Genomic DNA, 27,206 nt, shown 5'->3' with positions numbered 1-27,206 from the left:
CGTTCCTCCTCCTAGTACATACCAGCACTCCAACAACAACCATGCAACGATCCATCACAGCGGGTCTTCGTGGTCGCTCACTCGTGGGCGGGTCTACGACCGCACGTCTTTTAGCGTTGGCTGCAGGACGCCTTGTTGACTGTCAAAGCAGCGCGCCAGCGTTCCATGCCTCAGCTTATCGAGGCCACGGCCGGGACAACTTGTCCAGTAGTGGCAAGGCCATGGACATTACAAGCACTCAAGCGACGCCTGACTTCAAGTTCCGCCTCTCGGACAAGTAAGTACTGGAATCGATGCTTGAATTACATTTGTGTCGTAGGTTTGTTGCAACCTTTCGCGAAGTTCCACCGCCGTTCGGCTTCAACGGCCTTGGCGAGCTCGTCTACATGCGCACGTACTCGCGTGAGAAAGATGATGGCACCAAAGAGCAATGGTACGCGCAAGCGTCTCATTGCTCTAGCAATCGACGTCATTAGGTACGAGACCGTTGCGCGGGTCGTGAACGGGACATACAGCATGCAAAAGCGATGGTTTCTCGAACGCAACTTGGGCTGGGACGAAGCGCGGGCCTATGCATCGGCGTGCGAAATGTACAAACGCATCTTCAAGATGCAGTTTCTACCCCCGGGTCGTGGGCTCTGGGCCATGGGATCGCCGATCACGGAGGAGCGCGGTCTCTTTGCCGCCCTCAACAACTGCGCTTTTGTCTCGACCGAGGACATGGCAACGCGGCCATCGCCTGCCGATCCGTTTTGCTTTCTCATGGACGCAGCAATGCTCGGCGTTGGCGTCGGCTTCGACACGAAAGGCGCCGGCACCATACGCGTCCATCGTCCGCAGCCTGCCAGCAGCGAGCCATTTGTCGTGCCCGACTCCCGGGAGGGGTACGTCCCATGCAGTGTGTGACGTGCATTTATTGAGTTTCGACCAGGTGGGTTGCATCAGTGCGGCTACTGCTCGAGTCCTACTTTTTGAAAAGACCGGCACCGGCGTTTGATTACTCACTTATTCGACCCGCTGGAGCGCCTATCCGTGGTTTTGGCGGCGTGAGTTCGGGTCCTGCCTCGCTCCAGGCGCTTCATGGGTACCTTCAAAGCACGCTGGACCCACTCGTCGGACATGCCTTAACCGTACATTACGTTGATGTTTCATAGATCAACCATGGTATGCGTAGGTGCGGGCCATTGTCGACGTCATGAACCACATTGGCGTTTGCGTCGTCTCAGGCAACGTGCGGCGGACGGCGGAAATCGCCTTTGGTGACCCTCTGGACGCCGAGTACATTGCCCTGAAGGACTACACGGCTCACCCGGACCGCGCCGCGTACGGCTGGACATCCAACAACTCGGTGTTTGCCTCGTTGGGCATGGACTACGCGCCGATTTGTCACCACATCGTCCAGTAGAACTCCATCGTCGTGCGCTATGACGCATTCATCTTGTCTGTAGGAACGGAGAGCCAGGCTTTGCGTGGCTCGACAACATGCAGCGATATGGTAGTGCAACTTCGTAGAGAGACTGGCGCGGACTGCAGTAGGCCGAATGATTGATCCGCCGAACGACAAGGACGTGCGCGCGAAAGGCGGCAATCCTTGCTTGGAGCAAACTCTCGAGTCGTATGAGCTGTGCTGCCTCGTTGAAACTTTCCCGGCCAAGCACGCGTCTCTCGACGACTTCAAGAAGACCCTTCGGTAGAACTACGTGTGACAACGAGATGACCGGCAACTGACCCTTAGCTACGCGTACCTCTACGCCAAGACCGTCACGCTGGGCCAAACACACTGGCCAGCAACAAACCGCGTCATGCTGCGAAACCGGCGCATCGGGTGCAGCATGAGTGGCGTCGCCCAGTTCCTCTCGCACCGGTACGTCAACGACGAGTTCGTGGGCATTGTGTGCGAGTCGTGTAGTGGCCTACATGAGCTACAAACGTGGTGCAACGAAGGTTACGAGGCCATCCAGGCCTACGACAAGCAGTTCTCGGACGCTCTTGCGATCCCACGCTCGATCAAGACGACAAGCATCAAACCCAGTGGCACCGTGAGTCTCCTAGCAGGCGCAACGCCGGGCATGCACTATCCCGAGAGTCGATTCTATGTGCGCCGAGTGCGCCTCGATGCCTCGTCGCCACTCGTACCGGCACTTCAAGCAGCGGGGTACACGGCACAGCTCTTTACCGTTGAAATTATGCGTGTGATGCGCTAGGTACCACGTGGAGCCAGCAGCTGAGGCCCCGAAAACCACAGTTGTCGTTTCGTTTCCGATCGACGTTGGCGAGAACATCCGCACGCTATCCGAGGTCTCGGCGTGGGAGCAGCTGTCGCTAGCCGCCTTCTTGCAACGCTACTGGGCGGACAACCAGGTGAGCTGCACGATCACGTTCGAGCCGCAGCGCGAGGGCCCGGCGCTGGCGCACGCGCTCAACTTCTTCCAGTACCAACTCAAGGGCGTGAGTTTGCTCCCGCAGCTGCCGAGCGGCGCGTACGCCCAAATGCCGTACGAAGCGATCTCAAAGGTCGAGTATGAAGACTTGGTGGCAACATTGGAGCCACTAGCGTTCAAGGACATTCGGGGCATCGGCAAGCCCTCAGAGGTGCCCGATCGCTTTTGCGATGCCCCTAGCTGCGACCTCAAGCCATAATAACAATTTACACTCTCATGCAACAGCTCTCGAAAACCTCCTAATCTTACACTTGTAAAAAACTTAGAAAATGACAGGCAATATTGATGAAGACACCCATCGCATCAGTAACAATGGGACGGTTGCAGTTGCTTTCTCTACACTCAATTGCATAGATGGAAGCAGCTATGAAGGTTATTTTTGAGTGTAGCTACATCCAACATTATAGGATGCAATCGGGTTGACGTTAACGGTATACTCCTAGGAGCTAGCATGCCCCAGCAGTTGCACCCTGGTCATGTACTGCATCGATCCTGCTAATTTTTGCGATGGTACCGGTACAACTGTACAGTACACTGAGACAGCATATCCAGCTCCTCCGAGAGAAAGGAACGAGATCTTGAGAAATGGGAAGAGTAGACAAGCGCAAGCAAGCCCCTGGGTAGCTTATTGTAAGCCAACCAGAGGCTAATATAGCGCAGTCGATCGCACAGTAGGTTTGCCAAAGATTTGCGTCGGAATTCACCGCGTTGGATTACCTATACTGTACTCGATGCGGTGGGGCAGAGTACTCAGCGGTTAGGGTTTACTGTGTCGTTTACGTTTGCCATTTGCGACCGCCAACCATCACATAATTGTTTCCACGAACAACTTGTCTATTTTAGTGTCAACTGTAGAGCCATATATGTTGTGCAATGTTATGCGTCGGAAGCATGGCGCCACTTCCACCAGTGCACGAGGTCGGTGACCCACGCACAGGGTATGCAGACAAGTGGTGTCGTAAGGGCCATTTCAACCTCGATCGCGCTTGCGTGGGGGTAGGCATCGTTGTTGAGCGCCTTCCAGTCCTCGAACGACGCGTTGTAGCGCGGTACAAAGTCCATAGCAAAGTATGTACCGAGGAGCTCGTTCTTGTAGTAGATTGGGAGACACGCGTAGAACCGGATCGGGCGTCGGAACGGACTTGACGTCGCGCCTTGAACCCACGGGTGGTCGCGAAAACGAGGGTCCAGCGATGTGTCGCTGACCCAGACGGCGGCCTTGGTGCGGACGACGTGTGCGTCTAGTGCGTCTCTTCGGTGCACGCGCACGCGCTTTCCATGGACAATAAAGCGCTGGCAGTCCTCGTCGATCAAGCTCGCCGAGCAAATCGGTGCGTCAAACGCGATGGGGCCACGAGGCTTCAAATCAATGCGCTGAAAGTCACGGCGCCGCACGTAACGTAGCCGGCTCGATGCACACCAGTTAATCGAGTCCGACGGGTCCGTTGGTTGCCCGACTGCCCTCGCAGCGGCAAACTCGTCTTTGGTTGGAAAATAAAACGCGTTCTGATGCAGCTTCTTGCGCCCGCCACATGGCTCGGTGACAACGAGGCGACCAGCAGCGGCAGCGAGTGCAATAAGGCGCTCCGTGGACTGTGTCTTCGAGTGTGCCTTCGTGTCGAGGACGATGACCGTGCCGAGTACGATAGACGAGCCCGGTAAGAGAATGGGCGCGCTTGCAAAGAAGCGCACGCGTGGCGCGGCAACGACGAGTGGGTGGGCTCGAAAACGAGGATCCTTTGTCGCGTTCACGACGATCAGCGGCGTGGTCGACGTCACGACCGTGTTGCAGAGACTCTCAGAGCTCAGAAAGTACTCGCGCGAGAGGCCTCTCGCCGCTTTGAACCACTGTCGCGTGTTGTCGATGAACGTGACAGCAGCCATGGGGCAGTGATACGCGTGGGCTGCGGCTTCGCAGATAGCATCAAAGGTTGGCTCGGGCACGGTGTCGAGGATGCCCGTCGATACGAGCGCGCTAATACGAGCGCCTTCGGGCGTCATATCCATGGGCGACGGCAGCGTCGTCGCGCTGCTCGATGCGCGCGGCATATCGCGATTCGCAGACTGTGACACCCGCGCGGCCGCGTTACTTGGCAGCTTCCGGATACATGGAACCGGATCGGCAAGATCGCCAGGTGATTTTTCACGTGCGGTCGACAGCACCCGAGTTTTTCACATGCCTCTGAGCCAAATCGGTGGCCCATACCTGGGCCTATACTCATAGGTGCGATAGTCATCATTAGCTCAAATCACAAACCTTTGACGAGTGTACTGCCAAGGCGCTCTATCGACCGATCAGTACACGCCAGGTGCAGCGGTGAAAAATCAACCCGCTTCAGTTGGGTGTGTTTATCCTTGCGAGAGTGCTCTTGGCTTCCCCGCACCGGTAGACACATGCGACGGTGAAAGCGATGGCGCAGCTAAAAGCGCGGTTGAGATTGGCTATGTAGCGTGAAAAGCGCAGCAGCTCGTCTTACAGCCAAGGTGACTCGCTGAAACTGTTTGTGTTGGCCGCGACGATGTCTTGTCACTTGACATGTGCTGCCAACGCGCGATCGGTGCGACAAAGATCCGCACCGACAACGCTGCGAGGGCCCTTGCAAGATACTACGACTATTTGATCTTCTTCATGGATCGTTGTCGGTTGTATTGACCCAAACATGACAGCTTGCGCGTTTCCAAGCGAGCGGGCGGTCGACAGCGTTCGTTTTCCCCTTCTTCCAATCCAACTGCGTCTCGCGCCGATGCGTAAAGGTGTTGTACATCGATTTCGTCGCAGGGGTGTGGTTTGGACTCGCAAGAAACCTTGATAACTGCGGATTAAATGGCTGGCTCACTTGCAACGAGCGGCTATCGGCGCCGCACAGTGTCACGGAGCAGTCGCTACAGCAAATTATTCATACGACATGCCTGCAAACGATGCTGGATTATGCACTGGGATCTACACCATTCGGTGTGATGTAAAGTCACGCAAGGTCGTGCCAAAATACAGTCGCAGTATAGAAGGGTTGCTTGACACGAGCGAGGCACGGGTGAGTGATTGACATGTCCATTTGCGAAAAACGTCTGGCGACCACCAATGAAGCACTCACTATACACGAGTACACGCAATCGCACCGCGTATTTCTTGCACCATGGGGCTCGAGTTGCTTCGCCTACCTCTCGCGTCTCACTCGCCATGACTTGACGAACCTTGCCCTAGCGTCACAACGCAGCTGGAAAGTGATGGCGCGCGCATGCACAACGACGTCGACGTCGAATGAGATTCCTCTGAGCAGATTACACGCGTTGATGGACAGTTTAAGAGCACAGTGCGAGCTAGTGCATGAATTTTATCTCGGGCATTCAACGTTAATGCTCGAGTCGGTGTGGTCAGTGATTCCATAAGCTACCGTACCACCGAAATTGACTTGGTGTTTGGCCAATTTGCTGTACAACGTTAGGGAAGCGTGCAGGTTTCTTCCTCAGTAGGTCGGCATGTCAGTCACGGAACCGAGTTACAGAGTTGACCAAGAGCCTCCACCAAAGGCAACCGCACCAACTACCGTTAGTAAGTGCAGTTATAAGGCCATCAGAGTTTGTTCCGGACCATTATATTACGAGGCGTATGCTTTTTAGCAACGGAACGATAACTATTACTTGGTAGGCGCCGTCCACTTGTTCTTGGTACCACCCCAGCGCGCATGCAATCCGCCCTCCTACGTCATGCAGTCGTTGTTGAGAGAAGAGTTCATCTCGCCGTAGCGTCATACCTGCGCCTCACTTCGCAGGAGCTCCTTCTGCTCACGCAAACGCTCCTTTCTGCGACGGCTCTCGCGCTGCTTTTTAGTCAAGCCCGTTGTGGCTTCTTCCGCTGAAGCGGGCGGCGGCGGGCGCTGGCCCTTAACCTTGGCAGGTGCTTTCACAACTTCCCACTCGTCGTCACCCTTTGCGTCACCGGACTCGGACGACGAGACTCCGTCGTTTTCGCTCCATGGTGCTTCGCCGTTTGTAAGGCGGATTCGTTCCATCGGCACCTTGGACTCGATCTCGCCGTCGTCGTACTGCACCGTGTACAAGTTACCGCGTTGCACCTAGGTTAATTAGGCGGTCCCGTAAATAATTAGCATTCCACCTTGGTAATTGTGCCGTTGAACCACTCGCGTTGGTTTTGGAACTGGGCAAGGACACGCTGACCTTCTTCAAACTGGAACGTCGGCTTGGATGCTGGCGCCATGCGTTGCGCACCGCACATCGCGGCCGCGCCAAAGTGCTTCTGCGCCAAAATCTGCGCTGCCGAGAGACCGTCTTCGTCGTCGGATGACGAATCCAAGACTTCGTCGTCGTCGCTGGTTTTTGTGGTGGCAGTTGGATTAGCTGACGGCGCTTCGGGTGTCGAATCCTCCTTCTCGGAGGGAGTCGCCGCAGGGGCGCTACAATGCGACGCTCAGCTACCATCCTATATACGTTGCAGATAGCACCTGTCGCTGGTTGCTGCCTTCTTCTTCTTGCCACTAGGACTAAACGTGAGCGCCTTCCTGGCGTGGAGTGGCACACCTCTTTTTCTTGGCCTTCTTCTTCGCCGCTGGAACCGCCGCCACCGATGGCGCCTTAAGCACGTACTTGTACACAAGGTAGCCCAGGACCACGAGCACCAAAGTCGCGGCCCACTTCATCGTACCTTGCGCTGCCATGGCTGCCGGAGCTCGACGTCTTCAGGTTCGTTCCTTCTCGAGAGTATTATTTTGGAAACCTTCGAAAACTGTTGCGGCGCTCTCTTTTTAACAGGACGTTTTATCCAGCGATCTTGTCATACATATATTTACTCATAATATAAAAGACTGCGTAATACAATGTAAATCTTAAATTTTGCGATTGGCTGGGTCGCAATCTTAACCGGACATCTGGCTCGGCATCCGGTTGGTTTCTAACCGCATCGTATCCGGCGCTAGCTTCGGCGCAGTGTTGGACGCTGCGATCATCGGCGCTGGATCTTTTGGACTCCAACGGTGGGCAGAACGCAGGCGACCGTGACGACCGCGCGCAAGTGCTGCGCCAGTCGTCTTGACGTGATACCATATCGGCATGCTATATGCTGAAATGTTTGCCCTAAAATGTGTTCGCCAGTAGCAGGCTAGTCCAGCCACCACATGCGTCCATGCAGCAACAACGAGCACAAACGCTTCGCTACCGGTGCGCACGAAATACAGTGAAGAGCGACGATTGTCACTTGTACGATACGTGCTGCTCAAGAGACAGTGTCGGAAATGCAGCTTTCTCGTTGCAAAATTTAGTCGCGCCTGATCGGTTGCCAAACGACGCCCAAGTGGCGTGTCATGCATGCAAGATGCACCAGAATCAGGCAGCAAGCTTAGCTCCATGCTCAGCCGCACGAGAGATTGCTCATACAAAATCGTACAATAGCCTCCCAGGCTGTGGCGTATCAAATACCAAAGGGATCGTACCAGTATACCCTTGCGAATACCCCTATGATTTTCTCCTCATAAAGACTCATGCGTAAGCTTCTGGGACTCTTTCATCGCATCATTCAGTACCGATGAACAGGAAGAGCAATTGGTTAGTAGATGACAAGTTGTCCCGCGCACGTTCCCAAATTTTCAGGTGGAATGGTCAACGTGGCCCCAAAAGTATCTTTCGCTGGCTCTCGAGCGTCGACGTTCACCGATTGCATCGTCATGCTCAAATTGCTTGTGTCGCTCCCACCTGCGTCTCCAGGCAACGTGCACGATGGGTCTACCTACTACTGGCTCCGAGCGTCAGTGTCATCAACATGAGACTCGTTGAAGATATATCGTAACGTGTTCACCGGGATCGGGGGTCTGTGAGTAGGCATGGCGGCCCATCTCAGCTTGGGAGTCCACGTACCACACTTGCGCTAACACCATCCTATGTGCATGCTACGGCCCAAAAAACTTGGATCGATTAGCAACCTTGAAATTTCTAAAACGATTCAACGAGGTATTTGATCTCCAAGAGCCTCACTCTTGCATTTGCCCCGCATTGCCATCATCATGTCCAAGCCATCGCACTTTGTGCAGCGCCTGTACCACGCTCTCGAAAAGGCACCCGTGAGCATCTTCCATTGGACGGATGACGGCACAGCCTTCGTGATCCTCGACCGCGACCTCTTTACGTCGCAAATTCTGCACGCGTACTTCAAGTACACCAAGTTTACGAGCTTTGAGCGGCGTCTGCGGCTCCACGGGTTTCGCCGGCGCAGCTTCGCGAGTCAAAGTCCATCGCAACGCGTGCTCCTGACGTTCCAGCACCCACACTTTATGCGTGACAACCGAAGTCTCTTGCGGCTCATTACCGTGCCGACCCAAGGCGAGACACCAGCGGTGCCTATTGCTGACGACTCCAGCGACCTCACGCAGATCTACAGCTCGATTGACGAACTTCAACAGCAAATCACGTCTGCGACCTCGAAGCTCAACTTCCTCGTGCAATACGTCATGGCGTCGCCGCCCGACAACGACGACGACGATGCGTACTACAATGAGACTGAAGATGACGCCGACAGCGACATTTTGGCTGACGACGAGTTTGCTTTTTCGTGCATCGCACCGCTCCCGGTGTGCCCCTCGGACTTTTCGGTGGCTGAAGTTGAGCGAGCTTTGGTCGATTTCGACTTGCCTTTCGTGACGCTATAGTGCCCCGTGACTACTAGTATTGTGTAACCGCTTATTTTATTCCTCGTTTTTGGTTTTTGACAATTCCATTATTATTCGTACATGGTCGTTATCGGCAATAGAGTGATTTTGCAAGCGTGAAATGCAGGATTGGAGCACGTCGTCACATGTCGCATGCGCGCGTCGGATGAATTCCACCGAAAAAAAGTACGATGGGACCCCCTCAACCCTGAACTGGTTTTCAGGAAAGCGACTTATTTTTGACTTGCACTGAGTATGCGCAAGGACTCCACAGACGACGAAGAAGGCATTTCGCTTCACCGTGGACTCGGACGTTGATGTCCTCAAAGAAGTCATGCTTGTGAGCCCATATGCCACACGACTGTCCTTACGGCCAGACCGCAAAGCGCTGGGAAGAGGTCGCCGAGCACATGTGTGTGATCCACGGTGACCTCGTCACGGTCATCAGGCGCCGCCGGCGCTTTGACGACCTTAGGACGGCCTTAGAGAACGACCGAGAGGCCACGACGAGGTGCTGGGCGAGAATTGCGACGGGAGGGAGTGCGAGCGGGGCGTCGTCCATCACCCGTCCAAAGCGAAAAACTTCTGCACGTTTGCAAAAACATCCGAACGCGCCACTTTTCATCATTGAGTTTTCTGGAATGTCGCGCGCCGAACAATCCTGAATTCCACCCTTGCAAAATCACTCTAATATTGACACCGTGAGTGGGCATGCGATAACCCGTGATGGCTACTGTTGTGTGCCCGATCCGTTTCGTCCATTGACACCAAGGGATGTATAACCTTGATTGAAACTGTTCCTCTTGTCACCAACGAACGCTCAACAGCGTAGGACACTGGCGCCACGCGTGTTGGGCTTGTTGTTGTTGTTGAAGTGAGTCTATTTATATATAATTTACACTGAACTGCATATGGTGGTGGACTATCAAGGTGCTACGACGAGCCGGCCGCCGAGAGGCTTAGCCGAGCGCGAGACGTGGCGTGTATACGGCACATGCCGGAACAAAGTTGTCGCGTAGCCATGCGTGTTGGGCTTGTAATGTATAGGAAACATTATGATAGATCCAGCAACTTGCGTCCTTCTTTTCGAATGCACCACCGCTAGCTCCAGTAAGTGTTCCTGTTGGACAGGGAATGGAATTTGCTCCACAACCGACGACCTGTGCGTTTCTATCCGGATGCGGTTGCAGTAATGATGTGGTATCCGGACGCTGAAAACGACAAACAAGCACTTGGCAACGATGGAGGAATCGTCAAAGCACGTAGTCGTCCTCGTCCTCGGGGACATTGGCCGCAGCCCACGCATGCAGTACCACGCTATCTCGCTCGCCGAGATGCCGGACACGCGTGTCACCGTCGTGGGCTACGAGGGCGAGCGCTGTGTTCCACAGCTGCTCGCCAAGCCCAACATCGCGTTGCGAACCTTTGCGCCCATCGCCGTATCGCGAAAGCTCTTTGTGCTTTCGGGGCCGCTCAAGGTGCTTCTTCAGGTACGCTATAGCTCCAATTGCACTGTCGTTTCGCCTCTGACGTCGCCTCTATAGCTGTTTCAACTGTTCTGGCTGATGCTATTTTGCGTCGGGTCGTTTGACGTGCTTCTCGTACAAAACCCGCCCACGTAGTGACTCCAACCGTGAATCTTGGGCAATAATATGTGCGTAGCATCCCGACGTTGTATGTGGGCTGGCTCTCGTGCAAGCTCAAGCGCGCCAAACTTGTCATTGATTGGCACAACATGGGCTACACGGTGCTTGCGCTCTCGATTGGCGGTGGACACGTGTTTGTCAAGGTATATACTGAAACGTGCTTACGCAAGGCAAGAAAGTATGTCCCTAGATCGCGCGGTGGTTCGAGCGGTTCTTTGGACGCCTCGCCGATGGCCACTTTTGCGTGACAGAAGCGATGCAATCGTGGCTGCAAGACAACTGGGCCATTTCCCCCGTAGTTTTATACGACAAACCGCCTGCATTCTTCCAGCCGACGCCATTAGACGTCCAACATGATCTCTTGGTGCGCCTCGATGACGCTTTTGCTGCCGCGGCCGACTTGGTGCCAACCAAGCCCAACGCTACGTGGCGCACCGAGCTCCAGGGGTTTGCACTTGCTTGTTCGAAATGGCTATTTTAATTTGACACGTTAGATCGTCGTCGTACAAGCTTCGCAGCGACCGCCCGGCGCTCGTTATTAGGTTTTCTCACGACGCCACCATCGTATTGATCCATGCGATGATCTAGTTCGACGAGCTGGACTGAAGACGAAGATTTTGGTCTGCTCTTTGACGCGCTGGTGCGATTTGAAGAAGTGGCCAAGGACCGCCGCGACATCCCTAATCTCGTTGTCGCCGTCACGGGCAAAGGGCCGCAGAAGGCTATGTACTTGGAGCGCATCGCGGCGCTCAAGTTTCAGCGGGTCCGCATTGTGACGCTGTATGGCCGTGTGTGCGACTTTCGCGGCGCTAAACGGCGGTACATAGATGGCTGGAAGCTAGCGACTACCCGTTGCTTCTGGGTGCCGCCGACCTCGGCATATGCCTCCACACGTCGACGTCCGGCTTGGATCTGCCGATGAAGGTTCTCGACATGTTTGGTTGCCGTGTGCCAGTCTGCGCCGTGGGCTTCAATTGCTTGAACGAACTCGTCAAGCACGACACGTATGCAACTATATCATCGATGTATCACGATGCCATGCTACGCTAGTAATGGTCTCGCCTTTCAGACGAGCGAAGAGTTGTGTGACCAACTCATCGAGCTCTTGACCGCGTATCCCAAGGTACGCGTGCTGTTATCGTATTGGCCCACACGAAAGTTGATTAGAACGAGACCCTGGCGCGATACCGTGCCAACTTGTCGAACTTCGAGGTACGTACTGCACTGCCATACAATTGATACCAAAGGGCGCTGTTTAGCACTGGCCGGAGAACTGGTCTAACCACGCTGCACCAGTGTTTGATGCGCTCCTGGTCCCGCGCTGTGGCGAGGCAGAATAGTTCAACTGTGTCTTTTGCAACGCAGCAAACTGTGCAACATTACTATATTCTTTGTTTTAATCGTTCCCCAGGCAACACGGCAAAATCGACGATCTAGACCTACCCATTGCAGGCTTATTGCAGACACGCGCGCATAAATTGATTGTAGTTGACGTGGCCGTCCTGAACCGAGTCAAATCGTTTGAGTAGCTAGGATGGACGTGGTAAGTCGCAAAAGATACCGACGTGTGCACCGTGTAGTAGACGTCATCGGAGACCACAATGCCGAACCACTCAAGCAAGTGACGAAAGTGCTGGGGTGAAATGTGACCCGAGCCTTCCGTGTCGAGCTTCCGTAGCGACGCGTACACGCTCTTCCACTTGAGTTTGAGCACGCTCCGGATTTCTTCGGGCACCTACCCACGCGATGCCAATGAGACGCAACAGCTTCCTTCGGATCTCACCGGCGACTTGGATGGCGATAGCGCGGGGAGGTTGGCGTGATCGGATGAGTAGGGCTTCAGCGGCGTGTACTCGGAGAAAGGCTTCTTGCCGTGGACGTGTTGTTTTAGAAACACGTTGTAGTTGAGTCGACCCGAGTTGTCCGTGTCGTATTTTTGCAAATCCGAAGGCTCTCTTCAAACGTGAGCGCGACGCCAGTGTTCTCCATGACTAGAATGCACGAGTCGGATCATCCTATGCCTCACCACGTTCGCACCTTTGCGGAACGCGGCCTGCGACACGAGTCCCGACTTATCAGAGTCGATCGACTGAAACGCCTTGTGCAGCGTCTTCCAGCGCTTTGTGAGAAGCGCCTTGATTTTTTCCTCGACGGCGACGGCACTGCCGACGGCCAGCTGACCCTCTTCGACGTGACGGTTCACGACCGCGTGCGCTGCGGCGTCCACCGACACAGATTTGTGCTGGCTCGAGCGCTTCGCAACAGCCCGCGGTGCGTTCGAGATCGCGCTGTAGTACGAACAGTTGCTTGCGAGGTCGCTCATGCCCGACATCTTGTCCGGGTCTTTGCCGCCGCACGCGTGGAGCATCTGGAGGTATGGAACAAAGCCAGAGCTGTCGACATCAAAGTACTTTGCGAACGCGCCAAAGAGCTCGGCGTCCGCAAACGGAATGCCAATCTTCTCCAGAACGCGCCGGACGTCAACGTATGGAAGCAAGCCCGAGCGTGCAGTGTCCACTTGAGTAAAGAGCTTGTAGACGCGCCGCTGGAGCGCCGGTGACGACGTCAAGTGGTGACGCAGCACAACACGGGCGTCGTCGATCGACCGGATCTCGCTCGAGTGGCTCTTTTCGACGCCAAGCAAGGTCCATTCAGATGTGTCCACAAGCTGCTTGGCCTGCACGCCTGCGTCCAAGTCGAGAAGGAGCTCCCGGTACTTGAGAACGCCAAGGGTTGGGTTGATGAAGCGACCAAAAAGCGAGTCAAAGATGGGTGACTTGCGCTCGACCTTGACGCCATGGTCCTTGAGAAGCGAGAGCCACGTCTCGAGGCTCACAATGCCCTTAAGGTCAGCGTCAGCGAGCAGAAGCGCAGCCTCGAGCGCGTGCAAGTTCTGCTTGAGGACGTTCCGAGTCGCATCCAGTGGCGACGGCGCCGGCTGCCGCCGCCGGCCTGTGGGCTCGTGCATCTCCCACTCGTCCATCTCGTCGATCGGATCAATGAGTTCGCGCGACGATGGTGTCACCTCGTGGTCGTAGTCGGTCAAGAACGACGAGTACCGAATTGAGCACGTGTGGTGCGTATTGGCCTTGTCTTCGTAGAAGAGGACGAGAAAGGCCATTTGGTCGTCGCGGAGGTGCGGAATGTGCGTCTTTGTAATGCTGCTAAACGTATCAGCCGAGATGCGCCCGATGCGTCGGACGTCGGCAGCAATTAGCTCGCTCTTGAGCGACTGCCACGTCTCAGACGACAGAGCAGCGCACACCGTGTGGACACTGCTCTCCATGTTGTAGTACTCGGTCGGGTTTTGCTTCGGAGCGTTCACCGTGTTCTTGCTCGGGTGCGGTGCGTAAATGCCCATGACTTGGGGGCGGTACGATTTCACAAGGTCGCGGTAGTTCATGAGGTCGTTGACGTACGAGCCACACGCACGGAAGATGGGGTTGCGTTGTCGTGGGGCAAGTCATGTCCGAGGTAGTCGCAGAGGATAGAGAGAAATTGCGCGCGGGGAATCCAACCCGTCTTGTGAGTGTCAGCAGCCACAAAATCCAAGTACAAGGCGTGCCACTGTGCGTCCGAGAGCTTGGAAAAGTGGTCCTTGATGTTGGGGCGGTCGTTGTGACTCGACTTGTCACACATGAGCAGCGACGTGCGCTCCGTGAGCACAAACCTCGTAGGTTTCGACTCTGCGTCGCTCACCGAAACTGTCAAATGGGGGTACGCGCGGAGGTCTTCGCCAAAATGCCGAAAGAACTCGGCCGTATTGACGCTGCCGTCGCGCGATGTGTCGTAGCAGAGCACGAGTTGCTGGAATTGGGCGTCAGGTAGATCAATGTGGAAGCGCGCGAGCAGCCGTTGGAGGTCGTCGCGCGACACAAAGCCACCTTTGGTGTGATCATACTGCACAAGCGCTTCACGCAACTTCCTACAAATCCAACGTCAAGCCTCGCGATCGTTTTGCAGGGCGTACGGCCAGGACGGTTCAATTTTGTCGTCGACGAGCTTTCGGACTTGACCTTGAAGAAACGCCCGCTGGACTTTCTCTTCGACGGCGGCGACCGAGAAGTCGTGAGCTGTGTGCTGTAGAATCGAGCTCCCGACGCCATGCGGGTTGGCACTTGAAAATTTGGCGCCAAATTGGCTCAGAAACTCGGTGTAGTTCACAATGCCATCGCCGTTCGTGTCGAAGCGTAGCATGAGGTTCACAAGAATATCATGCGACACGGGCAGATCGTACTGCTTGAGGACTTTAAGAAAGTCCGTTGCTGCCAGAAAACCACTCTAACGGTAGACACGAAAGTAGGTAACCAATACATTCTAGTGCACGAACCTTTTCGTGGTCCAGTGCCTTGAACGACTCTTTGAGACTAATCCAAGACGACTGCAGCCGCTCCTTCAGTAGTTCGTGCATGTCATCGACGACAGCGCTCTGGAACGTGTGAATACGCTTCATGTGTTCTTGGAGGCGCTGCTTCTTGATATCAATGCGTTTCCCCGCCTCCTTGCTGCGAAGCATGGTCGCAAAAGACTCGACAAACTTCCGGTAGTCGAGGTGCTCGTCGTTGTTCTCTTCGTACTCGCACAGAAGTGTCTTGGCTTCATCCGTCGTAAGGTGAATGCCATGGCTCTCGAAGACCTTGACGATCTCACCGACGCCGGACCGCGCCGTGTTACCAAAATGAATGTGGCTCGCGAGGTTGCGCACCGCGTGCATCTCTCCCACCATCTTGAGCTTGCTTACGCGCGGCGGTGGCTCCTCCGGGTGTGGGTCTTTGTTATTGAGAGAGAGCGACGCCGAGACCTTTATCGGCGATACGATCGGAGCCTTCGTGGCCAGCATCCGTGCCTTCCGGGGCGACGGTGCCTGCGATGGCTTGATAGGGCGCGGCGTCACGGACGGCGTGAACGGCGCGTGCTGGTCCGCCATGTTTGGCGAGGTGGATACTGCCAACGCCTTTCCCAACGCTTCAAAACGGATGCCCAAAATAGGTTTCGTAACACTAATCTGCACCAACACGACGCAATACGACCATTTCGTGTTAGCCTTGATGATAGTGAACAGCTCCTCATGAATTGACACTAGTACGCTGGCTCGACCCAGTCAGCATAACCAGAAAGCGCTGCAAAACGATCCCAGCTCTTCCAGGTTGCACACTAGTGTTTCTATCCCGTCCTCGGTGGGTTATCGGTGCAGTAGTGACCCTTTTGACTCGCAAGACGTAAATTAATCTACGAGTCGTCTTTATGCTTGCGGTTTGCGTACACCTTGGTTTTCACGTAATGTTGCCCAAGCGGTCACGCTACAATTGCGCGATACTACCGGTAGGACCGGTAGGCGATATACCGGTAGGACCGGTAGTAAGATCCTACTAGCCCATCCGGCAAGGGACCTGTTTGACGTTTGACTCGCACGATGCCGACTATACGATGAGCAACGTAAAGGTGGCGAATCAAGCGCCCTTCAATCGGAGCATCGTCGTTGGAAAGTAGATCCGGATAGGCGTAAAGCGGCTCGATGCGTTGCAGTCGATGCGCGCCACTATAGGTTACCCTCTGGCGATAATTCGAAATAAATCGTTCGTAATGCAAATTCTACATGTTAGGTATATTTTGCCTCTGTCTGTGCAAACGAAATGAATGCATACCACAGCACTTGATTCTTGCTCGACGAAGCAGTCACGCTCAAGAGAGATAAACTCGCTTTACGCACATGAGATTGTATCGTTCGTCACTTGCTCGTCTCGCGCATGGATATAGCCAGATTTTGCTAGTGAGCGTGCATAGATACGAGTCTACGTGGCTGCATAAACCCTCGCTGCCTTCGAAAACTGGCGCATTCGTACTAAAAGGTCGGCGTATGTACAGTACACGCTGCTGGCTTTGGATCACGATCTGTCGCGTAATGACTGAACGCTCCCACGACCTACTTGCACTTCAGGCTGTCGCGTCAGGCCGCGTTGCATAAGGTGCGCCTTCCACGGCGAAACTAATGCGCTTTATCCCTATCATAGGTGCATTTATCGATACTGGGTGCACTATTGAGCTTACTCACAGATTTGTGTGATAAACGCGCGCGACGCGACACCTTGGTGAGCATAGCATCATTTTCCAAATGGACGCGATCCAGTGCGAGGAAGCGACCTTTGTCGAGCACCGCGAACGCAAGACGGTTGTGGTGCACGCAGAGACAGCCGAGCTCTCGAGTGTCACCGAAGTCTCGCTAGACTTGGCATGGGACGACCCGTATCGGCTGCATTGGGTGCACAAGCTGAAGCTCAAGGACGAGACGCTCATGTTCCTCAACGAGATCGCCAAGAAAGAATTGAAGTACCCGGTCATGGCTGTGAGCTGGATCAACGAAACATGCCAGCGTTTTCAGTACAAGGGCGAGACGATTGAGCTGTCGCGCCACCAATCGTTCTGCAGCAATGTCGTCGCCTCGCGCGAGCCGCTGGTGGTGCTCGACACAACGCAAGACGATCGGTTCAAAGCGCACCCACTAGTCTCAGGCAACGGACCGAATCCGTTTGGCGCCCCCGTGCGTTTTGTGGCGTCGGCGCCCATCTGCCATGACGGCTACGTGGTCGGCACCATGTTCGCACTGGATTTCGTGCCGCACACGCCGACGCCAGACGAGCTCAAGCACATGCTATCGCACATGCACGCATTAGCGTCGACAGCTGTCATTGTGATCGATGGCTGCTTCAACGATGCCGTCGCCGCTGAGAACGACATGCCACGCCAAGGACGCATGTCCATGTGTCAGCGCTTCATGTGCGGCGCATGGTAATCCATTCCAAAGCTCGTCATATATACACACAACACACTAATCCCAGTAGTACCATCATTACTATCAAGTCAAAAGCGTTCTCCACAATGCATTCCTGGTTCTTGCTTCCACCTTGCGCGCGCCAACCAGTGGAGGCGACATGTAGAGCTCAATCACTCGTGCGTTAGGTTTTCATTGCCCAACGCAACGGCAATAATGAAGTCCAATGCCGTCACCTTTTTGTCGTTGAGGTTCTCTGAAAAATTTGAAGCCAAAAACACAACGACTCGTAGTCATATACTTTAGTACGCGAAAGGACCCTGCTATTCATTCCCGTCTTTACTATATAACGCAAGGCGATTCGATTACTACCCGAGCTCGATGCCGCATACTGTATTTGGTGGCACAATGCTTCGCGAGGGTGCGATGCGCGCGATATGCTCAAGCATTGCTTGCAGTGTCGTTGCTGGGAGCACTGGCTCTCGAGCTCGGTGGCGTTTGAGAAGTCGGACGCAGCTTGTAGCCAGCTCCAACGTCGAGGCTGCTGCGTGTATGTCGGTCGCCGCTGTCTCGAGGCAGCCGAGGATCTCTGCAATTGCAAGAAGTCCTTGGTGCAGCACTACAGCGTCGACCGTCATACATAAATCCGACCGTGGCTAAAATACCTGATAAGGTTTGCTGCTGGGAACTCGGTGTAGCAGCGACTTTTTCTTCGTGCATTTTGGCACTCCATAGCTCCTCCTCAAGCCGCGCTTTCACCCGGCGTTGTGTCTCGACAACGTGTTCCATACCACTACGACAATACGTTATTGTCGAATATGATCCATCGCAATGCACACACAGTCTCTTACCATGTCTGAAGTTCGCGCACTTGGACCTCCATGGTTTCGAGGCGCTGTTCAGCTGCTTCAAGCGCAGCGCAGCTTTCGGCGTCCATTTGGCGCAATGATGCAATGTCCGTTGAGAACGAGGAGAACCGCTGCACGAGTGCATGGATGTCCGACTCGCCTGACTCGCGCACGAGCTCATCGAATTGGTTTTCTTTCGTCGAAAGCACGGCCTCGCGGAAGAGAAGGATCTTCGTGTTTGCGCGCCCGAGACGCGTAGACTTGTCCTAATGCTCACTCATACATGGCGATGCAAACGGACAGCTGGCACCTCGACGAGCGGCGAACGAAACGTGCGCACGAGGTTCGCGCGCTTTTTGTCGGCTTCGATGCGCCAGCGCTCCAGCTCCGACCCTTGTTTGAGCTCGGCCTTTAAGTGGACAATCACAGCCGCTGCGTCGGCGTCTGTTGTTTCTTTTTTACGACTACTCGCGTGTTGTTGTTGTTGAAACGAGTAAAATGTCCATGTTACCGAAGGGCCTCGAGTCGTTTGGCCCGCTCGATGGTGGCGTTTTCCAACTGATGTCGCCGCGCGTCAAGGGCTTGCCACCTGTCCATGGCACTATCTTGAGATATCAGAATAAGGAGCGGACATTACTCTTTTGCTAGGGTTGTCACGCGACTGCGTGTCGTCGACGCCGTGGCCTGCAGCGCGTGGCCGTCGGCTTTCGTGCGCTCGTGCATACAATGGAGGCCGCGTACGTACGCATTAGCACGGCGCACCTCGTCTTTCAGATCGGCGATCCTAGCTTCAACCGATGCATTGTCGCTCAATGTCGATGTTTGCTCTTTCCGGAGCTCGATGATACTGCATTGGAGAAACCGCAGTTCTTTCTGCTTTTGCTCGTGGGCAATCTTGGTATCGTTGAGACATTTGTGCGCGCCTGCGGTGACTGTTCGTTGCAACTCGATTTCTTTTCTTGTGAGCTCTGCGGCGACAGCACCCGTCGTGAATGTAGGCGCTTGATTCTGCAGCTCTCTCTGCATTAGCTGCCACGTTGCTGGAAGCGTTGGCCGCATTGCAGTCAATGGTCGAAACGCGGACGCAGGACGTGGTACCGCCAGTTGAGTTGGCGATGTCTTGTTTGGCCGCCGGTGCGCCGTCAGTGGTCGTGGTTTTGGCTCGATAGGAGCATCGGGCGTTGGACACACCTGGTTCGTTCTGGGTCTAGACGTCGCCGACTGGGGGCGCTTTCGCAGAGCGACAGAAAGTGGGTTAAAGTTCTTCTGGGTGAAGATGAATTGCCGCCGGTGCTTGGGGAGTGTGATCGCGTACACCGATTCGGGGTCTCGGTAGCTGGTCGATGGGAAACGAGTCAGCGTCGCAGTACAAGGTGAGGTTGACACCGTGGTGTTAGCACTTGTACGCTGCGGAGAACTGTCGACACCATTGAGTTGCATTCGTGCACCGACGGCCATGAACGAGTCCGTGTGGGCGCGCTATCGTAACGAACTTCAAGTAACGGCTTGGAACGCACCGTCCTGCTGGGAAATTGCGCGACGCGAGTCCATAGCAACGCCCGCTTTAGAACGATTAGTAAAACCTTTATTGGCGTTATAGTTTGGCGAGAGTGCTCCCTGACTGCCGGGATCGGTGCTAGCCGCTGTTCGCCAATGTTAACGAGCTGCGCTAATCATGCCGTCGATAATCTAACCACGTTGCCAGGCGTAGCGAGTTCTCGAATGATCTGATACAAGTACGTACATCTCGTCAATGCTGCTGCACACAGCCCGGATATCATCCGCCAAAGTGCTCCCGTGTCAATTTGCCTCCTTGATCTGCACTTCAATGTGCCCAGTCCATGGTACGGTCCCTGTGCTGAGCCAAGGGTAAAAAACCTTTGCTGAGCTGAGCGATAAAATGGTCCGCAGAAGTGCGCCGGACTTAATTATGGTGGAAAAGCGAGTGGTGCCAGAATTGATCCAAGCAAGTTGCTTTCACCATGGAGCGCGTCGAAGCCAAGATGGACGTACGCGCAGAAGCAGGTTGAAGGACTCTGACACGAGCAATGTAGGGAGTGAGCCAGCGCCTGGCTGCAGTCGAGAAGTCGCTCAGCACGGTCGGTGGCGGCGACCTGAAGGCCTTCCAGGAACAAATGCTTGTAGCGCTGCGCCAGTTGCGCGAGGCGATGGTCAAGGACGCTGCGACCTCGGCCCCAGCCGCTAGCTCCATCTCGAACGAGGCTGCTCTCCGCGAGGAGAATGAGGCTCTTAAGAAGCAGGTCGAGAAACTCAACTACCGCGTCTCGCACTTGCTTCGCCATGTTGCCAACTAAGGAGGTAAAGAAGAGAAAGGTGTTAATACCGCAGCCCGTCTTGGCGCGACGTGTTGGCTAAGATTGAGCTGCTTTCGGTGAAGCCGTGGCGCACGACAAGCTCCCACAGCTGCGTGTAGCGCTCGTTGCTCAGGTACAGTGTCTTGCCGCGCCGGAGGTACGGATCCTCCTCCCCATTTTTGTCCAAGTAGACGCTGCCCCAAATGCTGCACCGTCCTTGTCCGAGCAGCAAAAGCACCTAGTGTGGCCGGATGCGTCAAATGGCTTGATCTACAACACTTACCGTGCAGGCGCGGAGGAGGAGGAAGCAGCCAAAGCCAACGCCACACGTGAGGCTGTGCTGAGTGCATTCACCACGCCCTTGATCATCCTGGCAGCACGCGCCAAAGCAACAAACAAGTTTCTACGACCCGTCGCGTGGCATGAGATAGTGCGCTTGGTAGTGGTGTCGTACGCCGCAGAGGAGGCAGATCGCTGGGTGCTGTGGCGCGGCGTTGCATTTGGCGCACTGTGCATTCTTTTGGCAGTACGCTAAATAGATCTCGACGTAGTGCTTCGGCAGGGCCACGAGCGAGAACGATGCGGTCGGCAATGACGCCTGGCATTCGATACATCAGCTATGAAAATGCGGCCGACAAGTACCTCGGGTTGCAGCGCCATGAGCCACTGGTCGAGCGCGCCAGTTTCAGCAATGGCGTCCGTCTTGCCGAGCCACGATTGCACGTGTCCTACGACCACAGGGTTAAAAAGAGGTGAAATGGCGCGTGTACGGAGCTTGCGGGCGAGGCCAGGTAGCGTCGGCGACTGCGATAGCGCAAACGGCACATAGTGAGCGAGAAGATCTGGCGCTGCGCGAGGCGCAACAAGGCACCACGCGAGAAACTGGTGCCACGTCCACGGTGGGCTCGGAATCTGAAGCGTCGCCACGTGCACGAGGTTTGCGAGGCACTGAAAGGTGATCGCGATGCCGCTGTTGCGCTCGCTGAGCTCTGCCAGAAAGAGCAGGTGGTCAGCCATGTCGACGAGGGTCGCAAGCGTCGGTGCCAACGGGTTGCCGATCGTCGCATGGACTTGGAGGAGAAAGGTGCGAACGGACAGCGGCAGCGGCACAGATGCTGGCACAAACCGACCCGAGGCCCACTGGACAACCGACGACGGTGACGCTGACGAAGCACTTAGCGGGACGAGGGTATTGCTAAGACGGCGGCAAACAGGACACACGAATTCTCCTGGTGCCGTGATGCGTTGGCGGTCGTCAAGCGTCGTGAGGTACGTTTGCATGCACGCCCGATGGACTACATGGCCACAGACGCGCGCGTGACAATGTGGATATGGTGTGAGGAGCGGTGGCGACGCGAGGCATGCGACGCGTGACGGCGTGAGAAATCCCACCGAGCCAAACGCACTGTTGGTGGCCGCTTCGTCGTGGCACAATGCGCAGTCGTAGACCGTCGTTGTTGGCCGCGGACTTTCGACCGATTCGAGCGACGACTGCGAAAAGACGGGGAGGACCTCATCCGCGGGCGCGCGATCTTTTGAAAGGCGGAGAAATGCGTTTTGTTGCGCACGAAGCTTCTGCAGTATCTTGGCCTGGCGCTCCTTAATGTGGTCGGGCTTTCCGGACTTGGGAGTCGGTGGAGCAGGCGCGGTTGGTGGCGCAGACGGATCGCAGCGGCTGAGCACGGCCGTCACGAGCGGCGATGACGGCAATTGTTGAAGAAGCTCCAAGAGCGACGCCGTCGGCGCGAGCATTTCGACACGAGTAGTCATTGCGTCCCACCACGGCTTACCTAAGTAGATTTTTGGTGCATGCATGGAGAAAGATAGTCTTACCGCTCCAGGCACGCACAATTGCATCCAGCGCGTCGTTGGATGTTGCGGGGACTGTCTCTGGCACGAAATCCCGCGGTACAATCGACACCGCCGTGTACAAGAGGTGCAACGCAGTTTGCACAACGCCTGCGTCCTCGGCGCGTTGAGTCTCGGCATGAAGGACGCGATAGACAAGTGCCAAAAGCAGGTGGTTTGAGAGTAGCGCTGAAACGACGGCAAACTGGACGCTGTCGCGCGCGTCGAGACACGGGAGCACGTGATCTAGCGGCGGCAGCAGCACTTGCGTCGTTGGTCGGTTTTGCTCACATTTTTGCGCGTCCATGAGTGTAAAGGCCTCAAAGTAAGGGCAAATGTCAGCCCAGAGTGCTGGCTGCAGTGTGAATGTCGACGTGCTCGACGATGGATGGTTGTCCAGGCCCTGCAGAACGGCTTGTGGTGACGGCTCCGAGCCGGCCGACGTGGCAGCCATCGCCGACGAGCTCACACCGACTTGTTCAAGAGCGCGGTTGAGAATGTCGTCGTCTTCTTCTTTCGTGTGCTCTTTAATCGCATCGAGGAGCTTTAGGTTGCACTTGGATACAAACTCGGTGCGCGTCAGCGGTCCAGTGCTGAGCCAGTGCTTCACTTCTCGAATCTACTCAGATTGAAGACATGTCCGATACGGCAAAGGGTCGTACGAGAAGCTGCCATGATGAGAGCGCACCAACGTGCGTTGGGTCTAGGACGAGCTGGAGTACGAGCTTTAGGAGTTCGTCGAGCATGAGCGGCGCCGCGTCCTTGTCGTCAGGCAGCCAGTGTGAGACGACGTCCGACACAAACGCTGGGTCCAGCGCAGCGCCAAGTTGAAGAAGAAAAAGGTCCTTGTGCAGTCCGTGATGGCGCCAATGGCGAGAGTGGTAATGATACACCTGTTGCCACATGGACTGTCCGTTGAGAACCCAGAGATGGCACTTGATCGACCGCACAAAATGCTGCACTTGCACCGAGTGGTACACGACCGTGTGCCAAAAGGCCGCGCCTGGCCGACGCAGCAGCGCTAGCAGAGCCTTGGGATCTACTCACACACGAGGGTTTCATCTAAAATCCGAAGCATTGGAATGTACCTGCGGCGAGCGCTGCCATCATATCACTGAGCGCACTCGCATAAAAGTGGTGAAGCGGCAAGTGCAAGCTGCACGTGGCGCTGTCAAGGCGCGGCCATGTTGCTTGGCCCATGCTTTCGTAGCACCACGCTGCGAGCTTTGCTTCGATGGGTTCCAATAGTCCTTGCACCAACGTCGGGAGCTCGAAGGGCGACTTGGACGGGTTCAACGGTGGATCCCTGCTCATATTCATGTGAGATCCAAAAAGTAATATCGTAATGGCGCACGAAAAGGGAGCCCCAAACGCGTCGTCAGGGGGCAGCACACTCGTAGATCGGCGGTATCCGAGCAAAATGTATTGCCACACGAGCATGACCTCGTAGTCCAGTACGAATGACGCTGTCCATGACTGCAGCAAACATATCAACCACCGACGTCAACTCGCTGTACGTACGCTCGACTCGAACTCGACGTGGCGGTCTCGCTGCTTAGTCTGGAGGTCCATGCACTGCATCGTGGACAAGATGTCGAGGAGCGTCGCCATGATTGAGTCGTCTTCCAGCTACATACTTGTCAGCGCCTACTAGATCAACGATGCCATACCTGTAGATCGCTGGTGAAGGACGAGGCGATACTTGGCCGGCAATGGGCGGGTGCACAAGAAGCGTGCGCAGCTCCGAGCAGAAGCGCGAGTAGGTCCGCAGTTTGAGAAAGTCGTGGTTGCAGTCGAGCGTCGTTCCGCGCTGCGTCTGCTTTAGTAGTGCGAGCAAGTGCCCCAGCAAAAAGTGCACGAGCTGCTCCGTCGCGGTGCGGCGGGCGTTGACGGCGAATATGTGCCCGTGGATGGGTGCCACGGACGTCACACCGCTGAGGTCCATTTGGTGGAGCTGCGCCGCGCTGTGAAAGAGCTGGCAGAAAAGGCGGTCGATGAAGCGGCTCACGTGCGTGTGCGCTGCCTCGTTCTCCAAGTGGACATTGTATAGGCGTATGTAGAACGGGTACGCGGCCAAGAAAGCCGCAGTGAAGCGCAACTTGAAGTCCTTGTCAAAGAGCAGCTTGAGAAAGAGCACGCCGAGCGCGTCTGCCGACTCGAGCGGGAGCAAGATGCCGAACGTCAAGCACGAGTCGAGCACCGTCGTCGAGGATGGGCCCCAGCGCGTTGGCATCTGCAGCGCGCGACACATGCGCGCTCGGTACTGGACGCAACTCGTCACGATGGGTTGTAGCCACGAGAGACACTGTGCGAGTCGACAAAGGAGAAGTTGCGTTCGGGGCGTAAAGCTGTCGTGGGCGCGGCCGACGTCCGAGAAGCAGTACTGCGTCGTCTGGAGCGTGTGCGTCGAGGCCGCGGACGTACCCGGAACCGTCACCTCGCCGTAAATCATGCGCAAGAGCGATAGGAGCAGTTCCAAAATCGTGTCGAGGACCACATCTAAGCGCGCGCATTCTTCGCTCGCAATGTCTGGTATCGGAACCGACGGCGTGGAGCAATGCGTCTTGCAAAAGCCCGACGGCTTCCACGCGAGGTCGTCGCCGCAGTCGCAACAGCCGCCGTAGCTACACCGGTAGATGCGGTAGTCGTGGTTCTCATGCTGGGCTGGGTCGAAGCACTGCACACACATGCAGCTCGAGTCCGACAGACCGCACGTGCGGCAGCGGTAGGCGATGTGGTCGCCGTTCCAGACCTCTTCGCACTTGGAGCGACTGGCTTGCCCATACAAGTTGGCGCGCGTCGCAAGGAATGTCTCGAAGCTTGCGGTGCCTCCGACCAAGACGCACTCGAGGAGCCGCAGCGTCGCGTCGACGCCATCGTCCGGCAGATTGCGCAGCAGCGAGGCAAGATAAGTCGGGAGCTCTGGGTTGGCGTACGAGGTACTTCTCTGCAGCATTTCGTATGCATCTTCCGGGGTCGTGCTGCCATTCCCCAGCCCATCGAGGGGTGGGAATTGCCGTGCGTCCATTTTGTCGCCGATATCTTCACGGCCGTAAGCTCGATAACGGTTCAAGGCGACGTGAAAGAGCCCAAATCGATCTCACTTCGTTAATCTCTACTTGTGATTCGTATACACTAGGGAGGTAAACGTTAAGAACACTTTCAAAGCGTGAACACGCTGTATTACTCCATCCTTCCTAATAAAATAGAATTATCTCCTCATGCGTCCTGTTTTTAAACATGGCCGGCGGCGCATCCAGCTGCAGTTGTGAAGGAAGGCAACATGCGCGACCCTTCAGCAGGCTGGTTGAGCTCGAATCGCAATAGCACCCCGTGTTTGCCAATGCAACATTGGTTGTGCGAGTTAGCGTCAGCGAGGAGCCCTCTACTACGCCAACTACGAGAAGATACTACTACAACTGGAAATACAAGTGGATATGACTTCTCTCTCTGGAATATCATGTAGCTGAGGATCTCGAGATTGGTCGAGTCCTCGGTGCACTGATTAGTTGATTTCTACAGCGTGACTAAAGGTAGCCAGTACAGATACCGCGGGTACCACATGTCGATGGACGCCACGTAGCGCACAATGGTCGACGGCGCTGATGGCAGCGGCAGCACGTCGAGTGGCTGCATCGTCTTTGCCAATCGGAGTCTATCGGGATGAATTAGCCAAATCGTTTTCAAGTCGGCATTGAAAGTGCCGAGCGGTAAGTCATAGAGAGGTGCTTAAAAGGCAGGCGAGGCGTGGGACTTGCGGTGGACCCTGCGTCTTGGGCACGAGGTGCACAACTGCGCAACGCGAGATTGTTGCACCGCCAAGGCACACTAAAAAATCTTGTAGAACGCGACCCCAGTCGTGCGGAAAAAAGGTATGGAACACGGTTGCGCCGTGTTCATGTGGTGCTTCGATCCTGGTTGGACGAGCAATGGCATCACGCCAGGCGTTGCTCGTGGTGCGCTCGTCTTGTCGTCGGCAAGGCTCGTTACGAGTTGAATGCCGCCGCTTGGACATGCCTTTTACGATATCCCTGTTTTCTTGGGGATGGCATAAAAAGAGGCGGATGAAGCGAGGGGAGCCGGTCCAGTGCGAGACGTTGACATATAATTCACATTGGCAACGCCCTAATGCATGACAAGGTCGGTGGCAACGAGGCGCCCGCACGAAAGGACGAGGTGGGCCAGACTCGCATCGTACATGTACAGTGGCGTCACCGTAAGGTTCAGCACCGCCACCTCGCAGGGTCGGAGGGCATAAAACTTTGTCAGGGAGTTACTTCAGTAATGCAAGTGCTGGACCGCCGAGAGAGCGGTGGTATATTTACTATTATGTACCCCTAGCGGGTTAGGCCTATGACAAATTCCGTAAATTCCTTCCAGACTTCGCGATCGACGGCAGAGCTACGCGGTTCGTCAAGGTTCTCGAGAGACGCCAGCGACTGAGGCGGCGTCAACGACCTGAGGTCGTGGTGCAGGACGATCGGCAACGTGATCTTAATGCGGCCTATAAAACGGGGCGCCTCAGGCAGCGGCAAAGAAGCGGCCAGCGGCAATGTTGGCAGGGACGACTTTCTGCAGGCGCAGCACGTGGTCCAGCAGGCGCCAACGCTCGCGGGCAACGATCTCGCTCAGCGGGACACATTTGCAGCGGTCGTAGAGCGCGACGTCGCCGAGCGTGTTCGGGTA

The 27,206-nt window shown here is 55.6% G+C and overlaps 10 protein-coding genes across 10 annotated transcripts; 5 read left to right on the top strand and 5 right to left on the bottom strand.

Annotated features, from left to right (window-relative positions):
• Positions 1-217: 217 nt before the first annotated feature.
• On the top strand, positions 218-2,662 carry SPRG_12420 (ribonucleoside-triphosphate reductase). Its single transcript, XM_012352470.1, has 10 exons — positions 218-277; positions 320-433; positions 477-884; positions 932-1,130; positions 1,175-1,401; positions 1,449-1,495; positions 1,537-1,690; positions 1,736-1,864; positions 1,910-2,155; positions 2,205-2,662. The coding sequence occupies exons 1-10, from the start codon at positions 222-224 to the stop codon at positions 2,638-2,640; spliced, it is 2,016 nt and encodes a 671-aa protein (XP_012207860.1). The 5' UTR covers positions 218-221; the 3' UTR covers positions 2,641-2,662.
• A 597-nt stretch (positions 2,663-3,259) lies between these two features.
• Positions 3,260-4,490, bottom strand: SPRG_12419 (hypothetical protein; the record flags this gene model as incomplete). Its single annotated transcript, XM_012352469.1, has 1 exon — positions 3,260-4,490. The coding sequence occupies one exon, from the start codon at positions 4,488-4,490 to the stop codon at positions 3,318-3,320; it is 1,173 nt and encodes a 390-aa protein (XP_012207859.1). The 3' UTR covers positions 3,260-3,317.
• Positions 4,491-6,076: 1,586 nt separating this feature from the next.
• Positions 6,077-7,096, bottom strand: SPRG_12418 (hypothetical protein; the record flags this gene model as incomplete). Its single annotated transcript, XM_012352468.1, has 5 exons — positions 6,077-6,139; positions 6,194-6,514; positions 6,556-6,853; positions 6,902-6,934; positions 6,978-7,096. The coding sequence occupies 5 exons, from the start codon at positions 7,094-7,096 to the stop codon at positions 6,077-6,079; spliced, it is 834 nt and encodes a 277-aa protein (XP_012207858.1).
• A 1,356-nt stretch (positions 7,097-8,452) lies between these two features.
• Positions 8,453-9,121, top strand: SPRG_12417 (hypothetical protein; the record flags this gene model as incomplete). The annotated part of the gene is made up of 2 exons (XM_012352467.1): positions 8,453-9,046; positions 9,095-9,121. The coding sequence occupies 2 exons, from the start codon at positions 8,453-8,455 to the stop codon at positions 9,119-9,121; spliced, it is 621 nt and encodes a 206-aa protein (XP_012207857.1).
• A 1,179-nt stretch (positions 9,122-10,300) lies between these two features.
• Positions 10,301-12,116, top strand: SPRG_12416 (hypothetical protein). The gene is made up of 10 exons (XM_012352466.1): positions 10,301-10,584; positions 10,639-10,712; positions 10,757-10,883; positions 10,931-11,187; positions 11,235-11,282; positions 11,329-11,520; positions 11,568-11,744; positions 11,791-11,863; positions 11,908-11,952; positions 12,000-12,116. Exons 1-10 carry the CDS (start codon positions 10,336-10,338, stop codon positions 12,078-12,080), a joined length of 1,323 nt encoding a protein of 440 aa, XP_012207856.1. The 5' UTR covers positions 10,301-10,335; the 3' UTR covers positions 12,081-12,116.
• A 78-nt stretch (positions 12,117-12,194) lies between these two features.
• SPRG_12415 (hypothetical protein) lies at positions 12,195-15,667 on the bottom strand (the record flags this gene model as incomplete). Its single annotated transcript, XM_012352465.1, has 9 exons — positions 12,195-12,269; positions 12,314-12,475; positions 12,524-12,607; positions 12,655-12,731; positions 12,778-14,103; positions 14,160-14,410; positions 14,462-14,665; positions 14,711-15,021; positions 15,071-15,667. 9 exons carry the CDS (start codon positions 15,665-15,667, stop codon positions 12,195-12,197), a joined length of 3,087 nt encoding a protein of 1,028 aa, XP_012207855.1.
• Positions 15,668-16,848: 1,181 nt separating this feature from the next.
• On the top strand, positions 16,849-17,617 carry SPRG_12414 (hypothetical protein). Its single transcript, XM_012352464.1, has one exon. The coding sequence runs from the start codon at positions 16,853-16,855 to the stop codon at positions 17,528-17,530; it is 678 nt and encodes a 225-aa protein (XP_012207854.1). The 5' UTR covers positions 16,849-16,852; the 3' UTR covers positions 17,531-17,617.
• A 181-nt stretch (positions 17,618-17,798) lies between these two features.
• Positions 17,799-18,954, bottom strand: SPRG_12413 (hypothetical protein; the record flags this gene model as incomplete). Its single annotated transcript, XM_012352463.1, has 5 exons — positions 17,799-18,128; positions 18,175-18,302; positions 18,361-18,623; positions 18,668-18,821; positions 18,869-18,954. 5 exons carry the CDS (start codon positions 18,952-18,954, stop codon positions 17,878-17,880), a joined length of 882 nt encoding a protein of 293 aa, XP_012207853.1. The 3' UTR covers positions 17,799-17,877.
• Positions 18,955-20,297: 1,343 nt separating this feature from the next.
• SPRG_12412 (hypothetical protein) lies at positions 20,298-20,709 on the top strand. The gene is made up of 2 exons (XM_012352462.1): positions 20,298-20,366; positions 20,412-20,709. The coding sequence occupies exons 1-2, from the start codon at positions 20,340-20,342 to the stop codon at positions 20,670-20,672; spliced, it is 288 nt and encodes a 95-aa protein (XP_012207852.1). The 5' UTR covers positions 20,298-20,339; the 3' UTR covers positions 20,673-20,709.
• Positions 20,673-25,476, bottom strand: SPRG_12411 (hypothetical protein; the record flags this gene model as incomplete). The annotated part of the gene is made up of 10 exons (XM_012352461.1): positions 20,673-20,910; positions 20,956-21,075; positions 21,127-21,270; positions 21,315-21,400; positions 21,443-22,462; positions 22,506-23,139; positions 23,183-23,559; positions 23,609-23,996; positions 24,042-24,149; positions 24,223-25,476. The coding sequence occupies 10 exons, from the start codon at positions 25,474-25,476 to the stop codon at positions 20,695-20,697; spliced, it is 4,347 nt and encodes a 1,448-aa protein (XP_012207851.1). The 3' UTR covers positions 20,673-20,694.
• Positions 25,477-27,206: the final 1,730 nt, after the last annotated feature.

The sequence above is a fragment of the Saprolegnia parasitica genome, assembly GCF_000151545.1.
Source record: "Saprolegnia parasitica CBS 223.65 unplaced genomic scaffold supercont2.100, whole genome shotgun sequence".
Classification (NCBI taxonomy): domain Eukaryota; phylum Oomycota; class Saprolegniomycetes; order Saprolegniales; family Saprolegniaceae; genus Saprolegnia; species Saprolegnia parasitica.
The sequence above is the reverse complement of the archived record's forward strand: the minus strand, read 5'-3'. Positions and strand labels throughout refer to the sequence as shown.

Bases quoted from the DNA above. Each gene is read 5' to 3' on its own strand.
- SPRG_12420 (XM_012352470.1), top strand. From the start codon at position 222: ATGGACATTACAAGCACTCAAGCGACGCCTGACTTCAAGTTCCGCCTC. The intron at 278-319 runs GTAAGTACTGGA...TTTGTGTCGTAG, and splicing joins AAGTTCCGCCTCTCGGACAA to GTTTGTTGCAACCTTTCGCG. The intron at 1,691-1,735 runs GTAGAACTACGT...ACTGACCCTTAG, and splicing joins GACTTCAAGAAGACCCTTCG to CTACGCGTACCTCTACGCCA.
- SPRG_12412 (XM_012352462.1), top strand. From the start codon at position 20,340: ATGGAGCGCGTCGAAGCCAAGATGGAC. The intron at 20,367-20,411 runs GTACGCGCAGAA...CGAGCAATGTAG, and splicing joins GCGTCGAAGCCAAGATGGAC to GGAGTGAGCCAGCGCCTGGC.
- SPRG_12416 (XM_012352466.1), top strand. From the start codon at position 10,336: ATGGAGGAATCGTCAAAGCACGTAGTCGTCCTCGTCCTCGGGGACATT. The intron at 11,521-11,567 runs GTATGGCCGTGT...GGCGGTACATAG, and splicing joins CGGGTCCGCATTGTGACGCT to ATGGCTGGAAGCTAGCGACT. The intron at 11,953-11,999 runs GTACGTACTGCA...GGCGCTGTTTAG, and splicing joins CCAACTTGTCGAACTTCGAG to CACTGGCCGGAGAACTGGTC.
- SPRG_12414 (XM_012352464.1), top strand. From the start codon at position 16,853: ATGGACGCGATCCAGTGCGAGGAAGCGACCTTTGTCGAGCACCGCGAA.